Source organism: Lepisma saccharinum, chromosome 11 (assembly GCF_977018435.1).
Source record: "Lepisma saccharinum chromosome 11, izLepSacc3.1, whole genome shotgun sequence".
NCBI classification, from domain to species: Eukaryota; Metazoa; Arthropoda; class Insecta; order Zygentoma; family Lepismatidae; genus Lepisma; species Lepisma saccharinum.
This window is the reverse complement of record NC_139239.1, coordinates 72,981,789-73,001,889: the sequence shown is the minus strand read 5'-3', so window position 1 is coordinate 73,001,889 and position 20,101 is coordinate 72,981,789. Positions and strand designations below refer to the sequence as shown.

The 20,101-nt window shown below is 39.4% G+C and overlaps 1 protein-coding gene across 1 annotated transcript; it reads left to right on the top strand.

Annotated features, from left to right (window-relative positions):
• Window positions 1-5,039: 5,039 nt before the first annotated feature.
• On the top strand, window positions 5,040-18,524 carry LOC145995315 (uncharacterized). The gene is made up of 2 exons (XM_083131923.1): window positions 5,040-5,118; window positions 16,764-18,524. Exons 1-2 carry the CDS (start codon window positions 5,104-5,106, stop codon window positions 18,306-18,308), a joined length of 1,560 nt encoding a protein of 519 aa, XP_082988049.1. The 5' UTR covers window positions 5,040-5,103; the 3' UTR covers window positions 18,309-18,524.
• Window positions 18,525-20,101: the final 1,577 nt, after the last annotated feature.

Genomic DNA, 20,101 nt, shown 5'->3' with positions numbered 1-20,101 from the left:
TATTGGTGGAAAAGGTTTCAGGGGAGGATTTACTGGACTCCACGTGGACCTGATATATGGTTGTAAGGGGGAAAACTGATCTTTCGGAACTTTCTTTGAAGTAAAGTGAGGTTTCTTTGGGGACGAGCGCTATATAGGGCCGGTGGCAACCCACCATCGTGAGGAAATTGGGGAGCTCCGAGTGAGTGAGCGTAATCCGGTCGAGACGACCTACTATAACGGCTGGGGATACGTCGGGCTGACCCCCCGACTATTCCAATACTGGTTGAAGATCTCCACGCTTAGAGGTGACGAAGGGAAGCGTGGGAGGGAGATCGGCAGTCGGTAGGTACGCCAAGGCCCTTCATGGGCTGTTGCGCAACGGATTATTATTATTATATGTATATTAGCAGGTAACAATATGTTATCAGCACATTCTTACTTTCCAAAGAAGCGCATGTGGGATGGCAAAACGGATCCGGATCCGAAAATTCCGGATCCGGATCCAAAACAACCAGATCCGGATCCGAAAGATCTGGATCCGGATCCGAAAGTACCAGATCCGGATCCGAAAGTTTTGGATCCGGATCCGAAAGTTCTGGATCCGGATCCGGATCTGAAAATTCCGGATCCGAAAAATTTTAGGATCCGGATCCTTAGGATCAGGAACCAACCGGATCCGGATTTCGGATCCGCCAGGATCCAGATCTGGCCATCCCTATTCTGTGCACGTGTGGAACTCGGAGGAGCAACGTTAGGCTGGCTCCGTTACATTATATCCCCATATTTTTGTGCCATCAGAACCTCTTTGGCAAAATGTTGTACTATTTTTGAACTACTCAAAAACTAAAAAATCTGCTGGGCCATTTCGCCTATTACAGACCACCCCTGTATTCGACCCTCTTTGTTGCTAAAGTTGCCTTGTTCCGTCAACGTCTGTTTCATTGCGCACGCTGAGACAATAATTTGGAAGTGACAGAAAGAGGTCCACCCTGTGAGAGGGACAAATAAGAAACGAAGATTGTACAGGTTTCGTCAAGTTTTCAAATTATATGAAAAGACATTTAGATCTTTAAAACGAAAAAAATATATTGCCAATCCACAAGAAGTTGACACGTCTTTCCATTACACACAAAATTACACACAGGCATCGATAATACATACATTTTGTGTAATTACACAGACACTGGCAACGCTGAAAAGGAGGAGGAGGCCTTGAAGTGCAGTGTGCAGGCCTGAAACTCAAGTCCAGTGCACCCGTTGCCAAAGCTTGCTTTAAACCCTCATCGAAAAGCCATCACATTTGAGTAAATCTAGGTACATGTACTGACAACATCGTGCGTGATCATGGTACGTACAATAACATTACTTTGAATTTTTTCAACTCCCCAAAATATAGTCAATAGTAACGGTGAAGAGAACAAAAAGATAACCGGAAATCTCTTTTTTTTTTCAGAAGGAACATTATTCACCAATGTTCGGGTCCTGGGTTCGATACCCAGTGGAGGCACATGGCACAGCGGTTCGGATCCAACTTTAAACTGTAGGTCCAGTCCCGATTAGTCTTCCTGTGCATAATGTGGACTTAAAACAACAAATCAATCAATCGAACCAATGTTCGTTTACGAAATACATTGTAAGCCCTTAAAAACTTACACAGAATGTTAATTCGAAAGCTTCTTCTTCCAATTGAAACTTTCGTGGATGATCCTTGTAAGTTAACGCCTTAGTTGGAAGTAAAAAATATACTTTTATGTGTAATGTTATAATATTTTTCAGAATCCTTCAGTGGCGTAGCCCCTTTAGTAAAAATATATATCGCGATGATACCATGTACATAGTCAGTTAATCCTTCACTTGTACAGTCACGGACACTTCTGGATTGTAACAATCCCATTAACATCCAATGTAATCGTTACAACTCAGAAGTGTCCATGACTGTACAAGAGATTAACTTTTTTCCCAAATACCCTGGCTTCCCATTTTTTGTTATCGACTTATATATCAGTTGTAGTAGCTTTTTGAAACTTAATCAGGATGAACTGAATCTCCGAGAATAACTGGAAGAAGAAATTGGAAATATTTTCAAAGCAGTGGCACGTCCAGTTTTCTCTTTTGGAGTAGGGAAGAAGCTTCACGCAGCCAAATATTTTGTTCGTGATCCTTTGTATTTTTTGCTTGAAACATTTTTTAAAACAATAGGTTAGATACAATGCACAGATATTTAAAAAAATACTGGGCCTCCCCGATGGCGTAGTGGTAACGTCTTAGTCTTGTAAACAAGGGGTCCAAGGTTCGAAAGCCGGTGGAGGCACATAGTATTTCGTATCCCAATTTAAATTATAGGTCCAGTCCCGATTAGCCTATCTGTACATAAAGTGAACTTAAAACAACAATTCCAACAATTCAATTAAAAAAGATAGTAAACAATCCTCTTTTGGACTTTGAGGTGGATGCGCCTTCCAGCCCCAAAAGCCATCCCCTGACTGCGCCAGGCCAAGATTCAACATAAGAGTCGCACACATTAGCCTTCTAATAATGATACTAATAAGCCATAATATACTCAAGCAAACGTATCATTTCAGTTATGGGGGGTTTAACTGGACCTCTAGATTGTCGGTGGTGACCTAACATCATAAGGTCAATTGCAATCTGCTACAAAGATATAGCAAGGGACTCCAGTCTTGAGAGAGTCGGCCTCTGTGGTGGAGTGGTTAGCATAGCGCGCCACGACGTCGGGGGTCCCGGGTTCGAATCCCAGCCTGGGCATGGGTGTCATTTGTGAGTGTCCCTTCATCAATTTCATCTTATCATCGCTCTTATCTTCGAGACTAGCCAAAAAAGTGGCAGAAATGCGAAGTAAAATAAACCAAATCAAAATAGAAGAAAATCATAATCAAATTAAATCCAGTCTTGAGAGATAGATAATAAAATGGCGATGGGGTTCTATTCACTGAAAAATTTTCACTCAATGAAAAGCCGATTGGAAGGACTGGGCGCTCAAAAAGGTTGTTGCCACCCGGACACGGTGTTTAATTTTGGTGTTAGTGGACCTCAACATTTCGTGCCATTTCTTTTAGATAGACCACTGAACATAATATTTCTTAGATATGTTTTCATGAAACAAGAGCCGTTTTGTTAATAGATTATCAGTGCTCGAAGTGTGTTTGTGAAGGGGAAAGGGACGCAGGGGGATGCTATCCCCCCAGCTAAGAAACATTTCATAAAGTATCCCCCCACAGCTAGGATAATTTGCATAAGCGTCCTCCTTCATCTACTGCATTGTCTTCAAGTTGATCCCAAATTCGAACAAGGAAATTCACAGCTAGGAATTTTCACTTCGAACTCTGCAGATCACAGAATCGTAACACATTGGAAAAGAAGAACTGGTTCGACAGAAGTGTCCAGAAAAATTAACTTCACCAAACCCTCCAAAATAATGGTGACATTTATACGCTGTATACGCTGCGTGACAGAAGAGTGGAAACTGGCCCCTTGGACAAAGGGATAATTGTCCATGGACTATTCCTCCTATACTCAGTTTTTGAGCCCCTTTCAAGTAAAACGTAACAAGTGTGGACAATGTGGGAAAATGTATCTTTATCTCAATACTTATTTCCATATGAAAAGGCTTGGGGCCCTCTTGAAAATATTTGGTGCGAAGTTACATTTTAAATATCACATGTAAAACTAATACGTATATTAGTGGTAGAAAATCATGAATTATCAAGTTTGATTGTTATTGTACTGTACAGCAATTAAGGCATCGACTGGTTAAACTGAATCTTTATACTGGGGCCGGACCCTGTGGCCGAGTGGTTAGCCATCGCGCTGCGACGCCAAGGGTCCCGGGTTCGAATCCCGCTCGGGATTGGTTGTTTGTGTATGTTCATTCATCAATTTCATCATTTCATCCCTCATCCCCATCTTCGGAAATTATCAAGAGGCACAAAACGCGAAGTAAAATAAACTAAATCAATCAATCAATCTTTATACTGGATTCATAGACAATTGACACACTACACTAGTTTACGATAGCGTTACGTAGCTATAAAGGTACGAGATGAGGAATTTTCCCAATCGATGGCCATCTGCGAGCAAGTAAGTTAATTCTGCATTTTGGAGGGGGCCCATATGTCAAGTTGTCAGGGCCCCTCTGGGTTGGACAATACGCTGCTTATTATCGTAGACGTTACTGAAAACCAGATTTATGTTTCGTATATAGATTCTTTTCTAAGCGACACTCTGTTGAATTACTGGGAGTATATAAAATTTCAGGAGCACAGGGAGAGAACATCGCGGGATCCCTACACCTCGCCCCCCCCCCCCCCGCATTGCGGGGGATGCGGGGGCGGCTACTAAGCTGCTGGAATCCTTCATGCCTTCATATTCTGCCATCTAATGGTATTTGTTGAATATGCTTGTGATTCCAATAAACTAATTCTACCTTTCTGCAAAATCATTATGCATAAGCTTCGTTTGAAGGGCATATAAGATAAAGTTGTGCCATTTAACACAGCACAGCTTCCTGTGACCAACACCGGCGGCAGCACTGACGGACATTTTCTTCATTAGGTAATTATCGTAAACTTTCTATTTGCTAAAAGTTTCACGTTCCGGCCCATACCTGGAATGGCCTAAAGGTGATCAAAATGTGCAGATAATTATGAGTTACCTCAAAAACAATCTCTAATGTATGCAATCAATATGTTTTTTCCTTCCTTTACAGCCTGATGCTGCACGTGGCACTGGAAAAATCCCCACATCGCTTGGTAGCGGACGATGAGCTTGCTGTTCGAAATTTCTTTTTCGACCCATTTTTCGTTATTGCAGGTTTCCTCTACGACACGCCTCGCTTTCTACAATGTCATCTTCCCTCACCTTAACCTCAGATACTGGTCGCACGTACTTCTACGTGCCTACAAGGAAGGGAGGGGGAAGAGGGGGGAGAATTCGACGAGCAAAAAAAAGAGGGAAAAGAACAGAGAGAGAGCAAACTGAAAAGCAGTTAGACGAGAACCTGATAAAAAGACAAGTTGCTTCTATCCGGCTTGCATTTCGTTATCTTCTTTCTTGGAGTGTTGTTCTTTCGTAAATTCCGGAGCTGGCTTTGCATTGGGATAGATGGTTGGAATACCCGTAAGTGCTGTAACGATCCACGGTGTAATTTGTTGCTTGGTTTCAGGACGTTTTCAACAGTGACAAGAAGTGTGCAAGTGTTTGTGTGCGACCTTGAACTCTTGATTGTTCGACGTCGAGTGTTGTCCGAAAGTGGGCTAGTGCAGCGAGTTTGTTTTAAGCTCACTTTAGGCTGAGATAGGCCAATAGGGACTGGACCTATAGTTTAAAGTGAGTTTTTTGAGTTGGTGTTTTAAGTCCACGTTATGCACAGTAAGGCTAATCGGGACTGGACCTACAGTTTAAAGTGGGATCCGAACCACTTGTGCCTCCACCGGGTATCGAACCCGGGACCCCTTGAGTTTAAAGTGGGATCCGAAACGCTGTGCAATGTGGCCCCAGAGAGGAGGTCCAAAAGTTGGTGCTGAAAATGTTTATTCATACTGTTGGAGAACAACAGGTCATGTTCCTTTGTAAATGTTCCTTCATTATATCTAATCAAGTAATTAAGTAAATAGCCAAAACTGGCAGCAAAGCTACGCAAAATAAGGTTGGTTCGTTTATTTAGTGTTTTAAGTCCACTTTGTGCACAGTAAAGCTAATCGGGACTGGACCTACAGTTTAAAGTGGGAACCGAACCACTATGTGCCTCCACCGGGTATCGAACCCGTTACCCTTTGATTACAAGGCACGCAAAATAAGGAAAATACAAGAATATTTATGGCCTCCCCGATGGCGCAGTGGTAGCGTCGTCGCCTTGTAATCAAGGGGTCCCGGGTTCGATACCCGGTGGAGGCACAAGTGGTTCGGATTCCACTTTAAACTGTAGGTCCAGTCACAATTAACCTTACTGTGCATAAAGTGGACTTAAGACAACAAATCAACAAGAATGTTTACACTCATATTGCAAATAGCCAAGATGTACAGAAGAATCACAAGTGTACACAGGATTGATTTTCTATGGGGGTTGCAATTGTAAAAGTGGATATCACATAGCTGTGTTCTAGGTAGAGGCGTAGGGATACAGGATATAATATTCGTAATTATCATTTTAAAACTTCGTTATTAAAGTTGTACAAGGTAATCGGATGCCATTTTAATGGGGGTTGAATTTATTATTTTGGTTTTTACCAAAATTCTTCACACTTTTCATTTGAAAATTTTGATCTGCTCAAAATTTCGGTAGGCCCATCAGCTCCTCCCAGCGTACGCCAGTGAAAGGGTTGTGGTGTCGCTGGTGTCTTCACACAGCTCTGGTTGGCCTTGTATGTGCTCTGCACTCTGCACACTATCTCTTCCACGACTTCTTTCTCTCTTAGAGCCTTCTGCCCATGCTATCATATGCCTTATCAATATCTAGAAATGCCATAGTCAAATCATTTCCATACTCGTAGTGCCTTTCCTGCATTTGCCTAATGGTGAATATCAGGTTTACTGTTGATCTGCCTCTTCTAAATCCTTACTGTCCCTTTTTCTTTTCTCTAATATTTTCACATATACCTTTGCTGAGTGGCACATAAGTGTTATTTCTCTGTAGTTTTTACATTCCTTTCTGTCATCCTTCTTGAATATGGGAACTATTAGCCCCTTTCCAATATCATGGCACTTCTCTCTCTTGCCACACTGTTTTTAATACACTGTACAGCCACTGCACACCAATCACTCCTGCTCCTAGCATCATTTCCACTGGCACTTCATCTACTCCAGGTGCTCTACCTCTCTTCATTCTCTTCAGAGCTTCCTCCACTTCTTTCCATGTGAGATTCACTTTTTCCTTCCTCTTTTATTTTTCCTTCACTTCTTCATGTTCATTTTCTTCTTTCACATTCATCAATTTCCCGAAATGATTTCTCCACATTCCCCTTATTTCTTCATCCTCTTCTACAACGTTCCCCTTTCATCCCTGAGGTGGATTACAGATTACAATTTAAAATGGAAACTGAAGCTCTGTGCAATGTATGGTCAACCGCAATAAAAACGAGACAACTATATCCTGAAATATTCGCTTCCGTGTGCATTGTGTGTGCTACCTACTCTACGACGATAACCAATTTTCAATGGCAAGTTCGGCTATCGTCGTATGATTAGGCAACACACTTTACACTATTCAGAGAAGTGAGTACTTCAGGATACAAGTGTTTCAGTTTTATTGTGACTGACTTTACTTGCAGCGGGAATCCAACTAGGGGCTTTTTGATTACCAGGTGACAGCATTGACTTATCAAATCGGAGTAGTGGCCGTCTCTAAATTCATTTTAGCAAAATGTCAACACTAGCTAATTTCTACCAATTTTCCAATATATATGTGGTCAAAGACTACAAAATACCAAAGTATCTCTCCACAATAAGGTTGTACACTTAGTAGAACCGGAATTCCATTCTTTTATACAGCATTTTTGTCCAAGATGCAGTTCGACCGACATTCTGTATAAAAAGCAAAATGAGCAAAATTCGACATCGTGTCGAATTACGTGCTGGGGTATACAAAGCTAGTAGACCTGATACTTTCGTGTGTATGGGGCGCTGGTGTGACCTTTAAACGAGTTGTTTTTGGTCTTTAAGAGGGGGCAATTGAGCTTGGGACACTCGTACCCAGAATTCCTAGAATACCACTAACGACCGATCTACAATGACTTACCTTACATAATTATTTTAACAATGAAATTACTTTCAATTTCATACGTTTTATTAACTAAAACTAGTGTTGCCCACGAGACGAGACTTTGGCCTGTCTCGTCTCGTGGAAATGCTGTGAAATGCTGTCTCGTCTCGAAAATATTAGTTTGTTTCGGGACACATGATCAATCTCGTCTCGTCTCGAATTTTTAAAAGCCTGTCCCGTCTCGTCCCGTGGGCAACACTAACTAAAACTGAAGGTCTTTCGAAATTTGATTGATTCTTTACGAAATATGGTTTATATAAGCAATAAAAGTATCTCATGATATAATTTTTTTTTCACTTAGCAACAAAATTAATCAATATTATATTGATTGGTAGTTGCCTCCTACTTTTACCCCCCCCCTAAGGTATCATATTAGACTGTCCTTGCCCCCCCTTCAGTTTTGGCATCCAATGGTCGCCACTGGTTGGTTGTGACGCCATAGAGATTACTTTGACACAGAAATAAGGCAGTGGATGGTGTATTGGTTAATACATGTCTTATGTCTTTATCACATCTCTTTTCCTGCAACTATGGGAAAACAATTGAAGTAATGATTTGTAAATGAGCGAAACATAAAAAGTGGTCACAGTAGGGTAAAAATCTATGTCCTATTAGCAAATGTACTATAAATAACGAAAACTCCTACAAGTCTATATTTAGAAAAAAATAATTGATTGAATTCGTTCATTGAGGAATGCTAGGTCAATCTCCCGATTCCCTCTGATGCTTGCTGCTTCGTTAAAGTTATGTATCTGTAAGATACGAGTTCTCTATGCTGTGGCCCTTTTGAGGGGCCCATTTTCACTACACTTCTTATTTAGGAGTCATAGGTCCTGAGGCATTCATTCACTGATGGCGAACCTCTGTCCTAACAGAAATGAAGGTCGATATACCTTGATATATCTGTTTACACTGAATAATCACCATCCTCGAAAACAAATATCTGCGTGTCACATGTAGCCGAATATTTAGCACTGTTGGTTTTCTTTCGATCTCCAGAATATTCATGTTGTATTATAAGTCAAACACCATTTAAACATATTTTAATGGAAGTTTTACACTAGTTTCCAATTTATTGAGGCTGTTCAAACCAGCCGTGTGGCGTCGCTAGCGTCGCCGTAAAATAATCTTGGCCATCTTTCAACCTACCCAGTTTGCCAACATAAGGATTTTTCAGAATCCTTTTCAGCAGAAGAAGAGGAGGAAGAAGCTCAGAGGGACAGGGTGAGAATAGATATGGGAAAAACTGCAAAAACCGATAATCCCAAATAAAAGTTAATAAATAAACAGGGCGAGAAAGAGGCAGAGAATCTGAGGAAGAAAAAGAAATAAGGGGATAGAGGAGAAGTGGAAGAGAGAAAGATAGAAAACATGGGAAGAAGAGGAGGAGAAGATAGTAAAATATAAAGTGACAGGAATACAGAGAAAGAAAGAGAGATACAAAAAGGAGATAGAGAAGAGGAATCAAGAAAGACGAGGAAAGAAGACAGACAGAGGCCACGGGAATAAAGCAAAATAGAAAGACAGAAGAAAGAAACAACTAGAAGATAAAGAAAGAAAATATAGAAGACTGGCGAAGAAATCAATCAATTTGGAAACGAAGAAAGAATGAGTGATTTGATTTATTTTGCTTCGCTTCTCTGCCACCTTTGGTTATTGTGAAGATGAGGATGAATGATGATAAAATGAGATTCAATGAGAGGACAATAACAAGCATATATGAACGACATAATATGAGCTCCCAGAGGATTTTACTGGCTGTGAGTCCGCGGGAAAACAAAGAAAGAGAACTAAAGAGATAAAGAGACAGACGACGAGGAAAACAAACATACTAAGGACGAGAGGAAGAGACAGTAAAAAGAACATGAGACAAAGATCCTTAAAAAACACTACATATGATGGTATCCACATGCGAGGACCATTATTCATCCGAGGACAGTTTCAGGGAAAGTAATCTATTGGATAGTGTGAGAATGTGCTAGCTTTCACTGACACGAATGTTGTGGACACTCAGAAGAATCGCAGCATAAGAATATGTTCGTACAAAAGCCACGACGTACAGACGGACACGCAAGTGACTTTCTACCACGCAATGATTAATATGCGAAGCAAATTATCTTTGACCCCAAAGAATGATTCGAGTGGACTTCAGTCCACGCAAACATGGATGCCCGAGGCGACGAATCTTCCCAGAGCTAACCTCTTTTCCTTCTTGCTCTCTCTTTCACCCACTTGCACGTGGCAACCTTGCTTCCTCTCAACAGGAAATGCGTTTTCCAGCATTTCTCATGCCATTTGAGCAGCTACTGCCAGAAATAGCGTTGCACCACACCGAAGTCTCCTGATTTACCGGGTGGGTATAAGTCCGTTATCACTAGCAATCGTTAGACTTTGTTTTGCCTAGCGTAGTGGAAGTCAGTTGTGAACTTTACTAGTGCGTATTACCCCGCATTCTTATATTGGGGGTAGCGTCATTACCTTGTAATCGAGGGGTCCCGGGTTCGATACCCGGTGGAGGCACAAGTGGTTCGGATCCCACTTTAAACTGTAGGTCCAGTCCCGATTAGCCTTACTGTGCATAAAGTGGACTTAAAACACCAACTCAACTCTTATATTGGGTAATACGCACTAGTCAAGTTCACAACTGACTCCCACTACGCTAGGCAAAACAAAGTCTAACGATTGCTAGTGACAACTGACTTATGGCTCACCCGGTATTTGTAAGGGATCAGGTCATTCATAGGACTTGAATAGTAGAAATGACAACAATAAAAATTATCAAGGTTATTTTTAAAAGGCAATGACTATTTTGAACTTACAAAAAGAAGCCAATTTTATGCCAAACTTTATTATTACCATAGCCTATACTTTGGGATATTATAGTACTGGGGCATTCCGTTGTAGGACACACATACTACATTATTGGTATTAAAAGCAACTATCTGCTGATAGTTAAGTAACATTTGTCTTTCAACACTTTCTGTGCAATGAAGTATGAAACGAAACGCTATTGATTAAATATAACTACCCTTAGAATACCTTCCCAGATTTGTAGCTCTAAGTGAACAATTTTGTGTCATGGTTGGGACAGATATTGCCTCTTTACTTAATTAAGTAATTCTTATTAATAATAAATTCATTTTAATTTATGTAAATTTTCAAATTATGAAATCGAAATTATTTAAGACAAAGAGTTGACTTTTGAATATTCTAGTGGAGTTGAGGTGGGAAATGCAACAGTTAAAGGAAAAATTAATTGTTTTTAGTGTCACAGGTGGGACACTATACAAAACAAAAGTAAATGAAAAAGTTAAACGAACAATATGTCAAATATCTAACTTAATTATGTTTAATTTTTATCCAAATAGCAATTTTAGATTGTTGAGTCATAAAGAATAAAGTTACTTCATTTAATTTAATTTTAAAAATTGATATTCTGGATTACTTTGACATGGAATGCCCCTACTCGATCTACCAGATGGGTGAATATCAAGCACAACTGCGTTTTTATAACATTAGTTATATAGTGATATGCATAGTTATTCTATTTTGCTATTAACTTTTACACTCCTCGTTCAAGAAAAAAATAGGGGCGAGTTTTAGTGATGTGCATGTTTGTGACCTCTCATAAAACTGAATTTTTTTGGAATTTTGAAAACTGTGTGATACCTTTTATTCTTTGGTTATTTAAATTGTAGAATATGATAGATAAACTGCATTTAACACAACATTTTACTTCATTATTCTTTACGAATACTAACTAAATGAACTTTATTTTTGTTATGAAAAATAAAAATAACAAGCTTTCTGAAAAAATTGGAAATGTTTAGACAATGCTAAGAATTCGATTTCCAAAGTTCAAGGGTGTTTGTATTTGTAATTTCGATATTTTGCTTTTGCATTTCTGGTATTTTTGACTAATCGCGACGATGATGATGAGTGATGAACGATGAAATTGATGAAGGGTCACTCACAAAGAACACCCATGTCTTTGCTCCAGTTCGAACCCAGGAATTTCGGTGGCGAGATCAAAAGTCGGCCACCGACCCGGCTTAAATTCGAGGGATAGACATATATTTAAAAGTACTCTAAATACATCGTTTCTCATATTTTCAAGTTTTTTATTCACATGTTTGAAGCACCTTTTGTAAAACTCGAAATTTATTTATTTTTCTTTGAAGTAACAAGAACAGCATTTCCATTTAAATACAGCATTAGGAGCAAACATATTTGCATCACACTATGAATGATTACACAAAACTATTTTATAATACCTCAAACAATAAATTTTTCGAGCTTTATACGAAGGGAAGCCAAAAAGTTAGTTGCATGAAACTAACATCGTAGGGAATCTTGAATTTAGTTGCAAGTATAATACAAGAGCTACATTCCTAAAAATATCACCAAGTTTATTTAACTCATCGTACCGTGTCACGAGTTATGATATGATTTTTTCCCCCAAAGAATTTCCCCATCAACCCTCCGAGAACCATATCAGTGCACTTCCCAAATTCTTCCGCGATCTCGTCCTTCGTAATTCATGCAATACATTCTAATGCATGGCCGACTCTACCATATCGCTGCAAATATTAAAATTCGGCTAGCGACAGTGGAAGAATTTATAATGACATGTTTATTGTTACGGTTTAATAATACACGCGATACAGAAAACACGAAAAAAAAACATGCTCTACTTCTTATTTAAAAAAGTAATGGAAATTTCCATAAGCGAACTCGAAATATTAAAAAATAATAATAATAACTGGATTTAAAAATTCATTTGCAATGTACAAATTTTGAGGCGCCATAGCGACCTGTATTTTTCTACCCCTGAATCGCCAATATGCGATCACTTCGTGGGAAATACTTCGCGAAATTTGAGATTTGTACATATTTCTACCATGCCAACAATAAAGGCATTCCCTACGGCGAATTACAATTTGGACGTTAATACTTGCACCAGACGATATATCGTTCATGGCTGATCAGTGGGGTAGCAAGGGATGAGCGAGGTTGGCGACCGGCCAGGGCCTCGCGTCTATGGGGTTGGTACGAAAAATACAATAAATAGAAGTTAGAAAAATATGGGAAAGGCTAATTTTTGTTGGCAACAAAATTAAAACATTCTGTTTTTACCTGGTTTTAAATTCTGGTATAATTTGAATGAATATGTCAAATCAGTTGCGTAACATACAGGCTAGGCCAGCCCTAAGACGAGGAAGCCCCCATAAAGTAAAAAATTATCATGGCATTTCTCATGCGAAACATTTGCGTCGAAATTCATGATAACTTGCTTTGACATTTTTATCCATTTAATCTTTTCTTGAAAAAAAAAAAAAAGGCACAGTCTTGTACGTATTTTATTATTTCTCTTGACTTTGCACTCCCGATTTTAATAAGTTAACAATAAAGCACATTCAACTTCCTTGAATCAAGTGTGAAGCATTTAAATGCTTGCAGGCACGTACCAATGATCAGCAAATGTGAAACAAAGGTATGATTCGAAATGCTGTTGGATTGATTGAGTTAGGTCATTTCACAAATTTTCTGACACTTTTGGCTAATCGCGACGATGAGGATGAGTGACGAGATGATGGCATTAATAAAGGAACACTCACAAAGAACACCCGTGCCCAGCCCTGGATTCAAACCCTGAATCCTTGGCGCCGTAGCGTGACATGCTAACACTCAGTCACGATGGTTAGCGAAATGCTGTTGGGAGTATTAGATGTGAACACCATAATGTTATGGTAGTATTGCAGCTAGTGCTAAATGTACACACAGCGGCAAAAGTAATATGTCCATTAGCTTCATTCAGTCTGTTTTCCACAGTGTGATGAAAATGGGTTGAAATAAAAATGCCAACATCAGCTTCGCATCAACAAAATTTCATCCCTTAGAACAACACAAAATGTAGAATAAAAACAAGATGAAAACATTGGTGAACAATTTGCTATTGGCTGTACAATTGTAGAGTTGCAATGTTATGGTCCAAGGTAACGGCGGAAAAAGTGAACTCGCCGATACTTCACCGCCCTCCTCCCCTGATCCGACAATCAACAGAACAGTTGCTTACAGACAAAGATGTCACAGCTTACAGCTTGCAGCTTATTGTGTAGAATGAATTCTCAGAATTAATTGAATTGTACTGTGTTTTGCAAATTAACATTGTTTCATTTTTTAAATTCTTGTGCCAAGCACCACTGAACAGCCATGATAATTATATTGTTAGAAAATAATATGTTTATTAATTAAATGGTACGTATTAGCAATGATTACCAAAATGAACATGCCTAAATGTGGGTTAATAAAAAAAATAAAAAAAATAAACATTTTCGCAAAACGACTGTAGTTTGAAAAAAAGTAGGGACAGTGATTAAAAAGAATTGACTGTCCCGACTTAATCTGGATGTCTTGTAGACTTGCATTAGTGGTTATAAATAAAAAATTATTCAATGTTCCAGACTGCAGACTTCTGGAGCCTCCTTCTCTCACCAAACAATCCATTCATATATGCAAGGACGAAATCGAACTTCTTGCCCAATATGAAAAATCATAAATATTATTTTCGTAAGTTTGTATATCTTCACATTATAATATTTCACTGAATACGAGCCTGTCCTACAACTTCAGATTTCAGCTCCCGGAAACATAGAAATACACTTTTAGAGTGAGTGAAAGTATTAAATTATAATTTTCATCAGTAATGCATTATTATTGAAATATGATAAATTGCTGACGTATCCCTGAAGAATTTGTATCTATTCACGTCACGTTGAGATTTCAAATTTAAAATACGTTCTAATCTCACCCAGGGCCTCGCGATATGTTGCTACGCCCCTGTGCCTGATAACAGACGAATTGTACCTGCACGTCGAAAACATCAACGGGAGTACAAGTTTCATCAAAACATATCTTTTCACACAAAAATACTTCACCTCGCACACCCATTGTTATTAATTCAAATGGTGCTTTTAAAATTATAAAGAACAGAATATACGGGGAGTGCAATGGAATGGAATATCACTAGGGAACGAATTTTAAGTTGCAGCACCTTTCGAAAAATATAGTTGTATCGTTTGAAATACGTATTTTAGGTCATGAACTCAAGTAAAATGAACACACTTTGTTGCACCTTTTCGTGAGATAGCACATTTATCCCATTTTTACCCCCCTCTTTGATGCTTCAGCGCCCTTCTTCTCCCTTTTCTTTCATGTTTTGTTAAACAATTGGGGAGAGAAATAAATTATTTTCACTCTTCTTGAGTAGCTACATAAACTCCTATGATTTTGTAGAGAACGAAAGCTATAAAATGGTATAATATAATCATTGCAGCCGAAATAGTTTCCAAGATAATGTAGCAAGACCCACGAGAGAAAACACAAACTTCAGCAAAAGCTATTCGACAGAACCACAGTTCTCTATGCGGTCCGCGCGCATTATATACAGAAGGCGCAAAGTAAATGTAACTGGTTTAGACCTGAATAAAAGCATTTTACTAGAACCTTTCTTTGCACCTTTTTGAAAACATTTTCAGAACCTTTCTTACCCTTTTCCGACCATAATTTTGCACCTTAAAATCCTTTCCATAAATATCACACATAACAAGTTTACGCGAAGAAATCGAACATACTGTAAAAACCGCTGTTAATTTCTCTAATTCACATAGTTACAGAGTAAAGTTCGTGAGAATGTATGTAAGTTAAGTAAAATATTGAGTTAAATAAAGTAAATGAAACATATTACTAATAATTATTAATAAGCCATAAGAAAAATATTTTATATTATTCTTAGCATACTTAACAAGTACGTATTACCTAACATGAATTATATAATTCAGTTACGCAATACCTATCTCCATCTAGTGTGGTTAAGATTGGCGTAGCATGACGATTTGAATAAATTTGACAAATGATGCAGTTAGGAAAGTGACTTTATAATTATACTTTTAATATCAGTAAAAAGGTCATTTTCAACAATTCGTGACAGTTTTTTCGTGCATTTCAAAAAGTTTGCTCTAACCTTAAAATTAAAATATTTCTCTCTCACGTAAACTGTGACAAGTAAATTTTGTAAAGTTTGGAAATCATGATCGCATTCTTCAAAATACAATACCAGAACAGTCAGTTGCTCAATTGTGGTGAAACGTACAATAAGGTAACTTAAAAGTAACAGTTGCAGTTAAAGTGATTTATTTCAAAAAGTAACTGCCGTAGTTATAGTTACCTTTTCTTAAAACTTCCAAACACGGCTAGTTACCAACTACACAGGCTTGTTACCATTAGACATTTTCCAGGATAGACATTACCCCCGCCATCTTTACCACATGATTTGGAGTCTGAGTCTGATTGGGTACTCTTAGCGTGGGCACAAAGTCCCTGGGCAACTAACTTTGAAGAATATCTGTAAATTGTCTTTCATTACCAGCACAGAATTTGATTTTCTTCCACGTTCTTTTGGACACTTTCTTCCATGTGGATGACTGCATTTCGAGGAAGCACTCTGGGAACAAAGTTGGAAAATTATGTATTTCACTATATAATACCCTAGAGCGAATCATCAGATGTCCTAGAGTTCGAGGAGGACAGAACTGTCGCGATATGGACACTTCCGACACGGAAAGTTTTCTTCTCCCAAGAATACAGGGTGTCCCGTTTTGGGGCAGGCTTATTGAAACACCGTGACACTCGTTCTCTATTGTTCTAAAATTTACATTTTCCCATACGCTGGATATAAGTTATTTTTCTATGGTATAGTGACTTGTATCAGCCATGATGTCAATCAATCTGAAATTGACAAAACATTAAGGTTCAAATATGTTGTTCAGGGACTTTATGCCCACCCTGTAGATAAACCAGTAACGATAATATGTGGTACGATCCTGTTGCTAAGGTCGATAAATACTCGAGTTTTGTAACACGTAAGGCTTCACGAAAACTGCTTTCATATTCTCGAATTGTGGTGACCTGAGTTCCTGTTCTAATCATATTTTTAATCTTTCAGACCTTATTCGCCGCCGCAGTCCTCATTATCGGATTGGCTGAGGCGGATCGTGGAAGAGGGTTCAAAGGATGCCAGTACGTGGACCGCACCGGCGAGGCAGCAGGGCGCGAACCATACGGAAGAGGCTCGAAGAGATTCCTGTGCAGAATCGCCCCGCAGGAGGACGCCGATCGTCCCAGCGACAAATCTTCGGAGGAACCTGGCGACTTTGTAGATTACGACAGCGGCAAGGGGAGGGATCTTCGGGGTAGGCCGTACAGAGGGCTCAGGAGGGAAAGAAAACCACAATACTCAGGAGACTACGAGAGTTCGGAAGAGGAAGATGTCGTCAAGTACAGAAGACTCAAGAGCAAGCCAACAAGAGGGCATGTTGTGAGGATCCCCGTACGTGCAATCAGAGAGGGTGGGAGGTACGTTAATCATGATTCTGCTGAAGACCATTCCCCAGAATCGGGCAGATACCACAGCCGGTACCGTAAGGCCACCAGGGGGAGGTACGGTAAGAACTCCAGCAGGTACCGTAAGAATCCGCCGAAAGAGCTGGACGAATCCCGTGAAGAAGACTATTACGGCAGAGACTCCTCTGAAGAACCTGGATACGGCAAGAGAGGTTACGCGGGTAGATACAAGTACACGGAAAGACCGGTGAGATATTATGAGGGTAAGCGTGAAGACGACAGACATTCAGAAGGGGTAAGGAATATCTTCAGACACTATGGCCACAAGGTCGAGAGTAACCCAGTGAAGCTAAGAGGCAAGTACCACATCCATAAGCACCCTCCTGCGGAAGACCACCACGAACACGTGGAAGGCTTTGGGCAGAATGTAGGTTTGCTGAAAAACAACTTCAAGGCTAATGACGAAATCTTCGGCCAGCAAGGTGCCAGCTCATCTCAAAGTTACCCCACCGAGTATGTTCCAAGATTCACAGACAGTTTCGAGGCACACAGGGACTACCTTCGTAACTACTACGACAATAAACATTACGGAGACAGCGGTTCTGCCAGTTCCCATGCTGGATACAAGGAGGAAAGGCCTCACGTGAGCAGCCTGCACGACTACGGGCAATACAGCATGGGGTCTTACGGTGGAAGGTACAGGAGGAAGGAAGACTCAGCAGAAAACATTGCAGAGCAGTACAAGGACTCGTTCGGCGGAAATGCCAACTACCAGTACCAACCTCAGCAGCAAACCGAGTATGGAGAAGGTACCGAAGAAGACGGTGGATATCAGTTGGGGTACAGCCTGGGCAGCATGTACGGAAAGGACAGCACGAAGGAAGCTCTCAGCAGTGGATACGACGGTACAACCGCAAACACGTACAACAACGGAAATCAGTACGGATATGCTTACAGCACCCTCAACGGCTACGGCACCCCGTACAGTGAACAATCGCCTACTATGTATGGCGTTGATGCGACCGACACTAACAAATACAAGAGGAATCCAGTTAGTGGGGTAAGTTATGTGATCTTCCATCGTGATGCCAGGACTTCCGCTGATAGTTCGGGAAACTACAGTAATGTGGCGCCACTTGGCATATAGCGTCGATATGTTGACAATGGGTTGTGTGATATGTTTTTTAACCCAGATTGTGCCAACAAATGTTGAAATCAACTACGCTATCCAATAGTTATACGTGATATAGCAATATCGCTGCAATGTATCTTATGTAACAATTACAGTTCTTTATTCTCTTTGCTAAATAGTTAAAGAATACAAATTTCATGACTGCTCAGATTTCGGTTCACGTGAATTGTAAGAATGTTCATAATCTAAATGAAACTCGTAGCTAGGAAGACTTCAATATTCATTTTACCTAAAAAATAAAGTGTTTTTTACATCAAATCTCTCCATAACAGATGCATTAACAAATAAGCTTTAATTGCAATATCATTCTTACATAACTGCCATATTCAGTACATCATATTTTTACTCTTCAACAATAATAGACTGTAGAACGCTTACATTTTTAACCATTCCTTCAAGCATAGTACTATATCACGACATAGTACTGCCTAGTATTATTCATTGTTCAGCACGATGTGCAGTTGTTATTGTTAAGTTTGACTGTTGTTATTTAAAAATAACGTTTATCGTCAAGTATGATGAGTTGTTATATTTGTCACAATTTATTGTTATTTTTATTGCCGTTACTATTATTGTTATGTAATTATTTAATATGTAAATTGGTTTGTAAACCATTTTCAGTTAAAACTATTCTATGCCTTTTGGTTAATAAATCGTATTAAAAATACAATTGAAATAATTTTTCATTACATTTTTATCACTCGTCTTGTATGTATTTATTCACTAAATAATAGTGTACTACTTTATTCAATATAGTTGATACAAAAGAAAACAAATTTTACCTACAGTGAGTGTAAGAAGTGTTTGGACACGTAAACAAGGGATCCGTTCAGGGTTGTGGGAGCAGGTAGGCGAGTGTTATGAAAACCACATTATTCTACCTCATATACTTGTTTATCTGGTACAACAGGAAAATACAAAATATAAAAAATAAACCATCTATAAACAATAATAACGAAAATATCACATATTTTGAACACAAAAAGTCTTTTGACACTTGCCATTCTTGTCCATATTTTCTGCAAGAACAAAAGCATTTGATATTTTGTTGGATTTCCTTTGGCACGAATCACTGCCCGGAGCCTGTCTGGTACAGATTTAACCAGATCTGCAGTAATCTGAGGTGAAATGGCGTTCCATTCTTCCTGCAATACTAATTTTAGGTCGGATTTGCTGGATATGTTTCTTTTTCTTATCCGTTTCTCTAATACACTCCATAAATTTTCTATGGAGTTCAGATCTGGGGATTGAGGGGGTGTGTAAAGTTGTTTTGGGGTGTTATATAACAGCCACAATTTTGTATTAAGGGCGGTATGCTTAGGATCGTTGTCCTGTTGAAACAAGTAATCATTACCCAAGTTCATTTGAGCCGCACTAGCGCTCAAATTATTCTTCAATATATCAATGTACATATACTGATCCATCGTTCACTCTATGAAATGCAACTTGCCTACCCCAGCAGCACTTGTACTACCCCATACTAAGAGTGAACCACCACCTTGTTTGACAGTTGGGATTAAGTTTCGCGACTCCAACTCTGTATTTCTTTGCCGCCATACCATATGCCTACCATCGAACACAAATAACTTGAATTTGCTTTCGTCCGAAAAAATGACCTTGTTCCAGAAGTCTGCATCGAGGCGTTTCTTTCTGTTTATTGTACTAACCCAAACTTTCTTCCTTGCCACTCGTCTATGGTAGGCATTTCGTCGGCATACATTACGAACTCTACTGGAGGAAACTTGCTC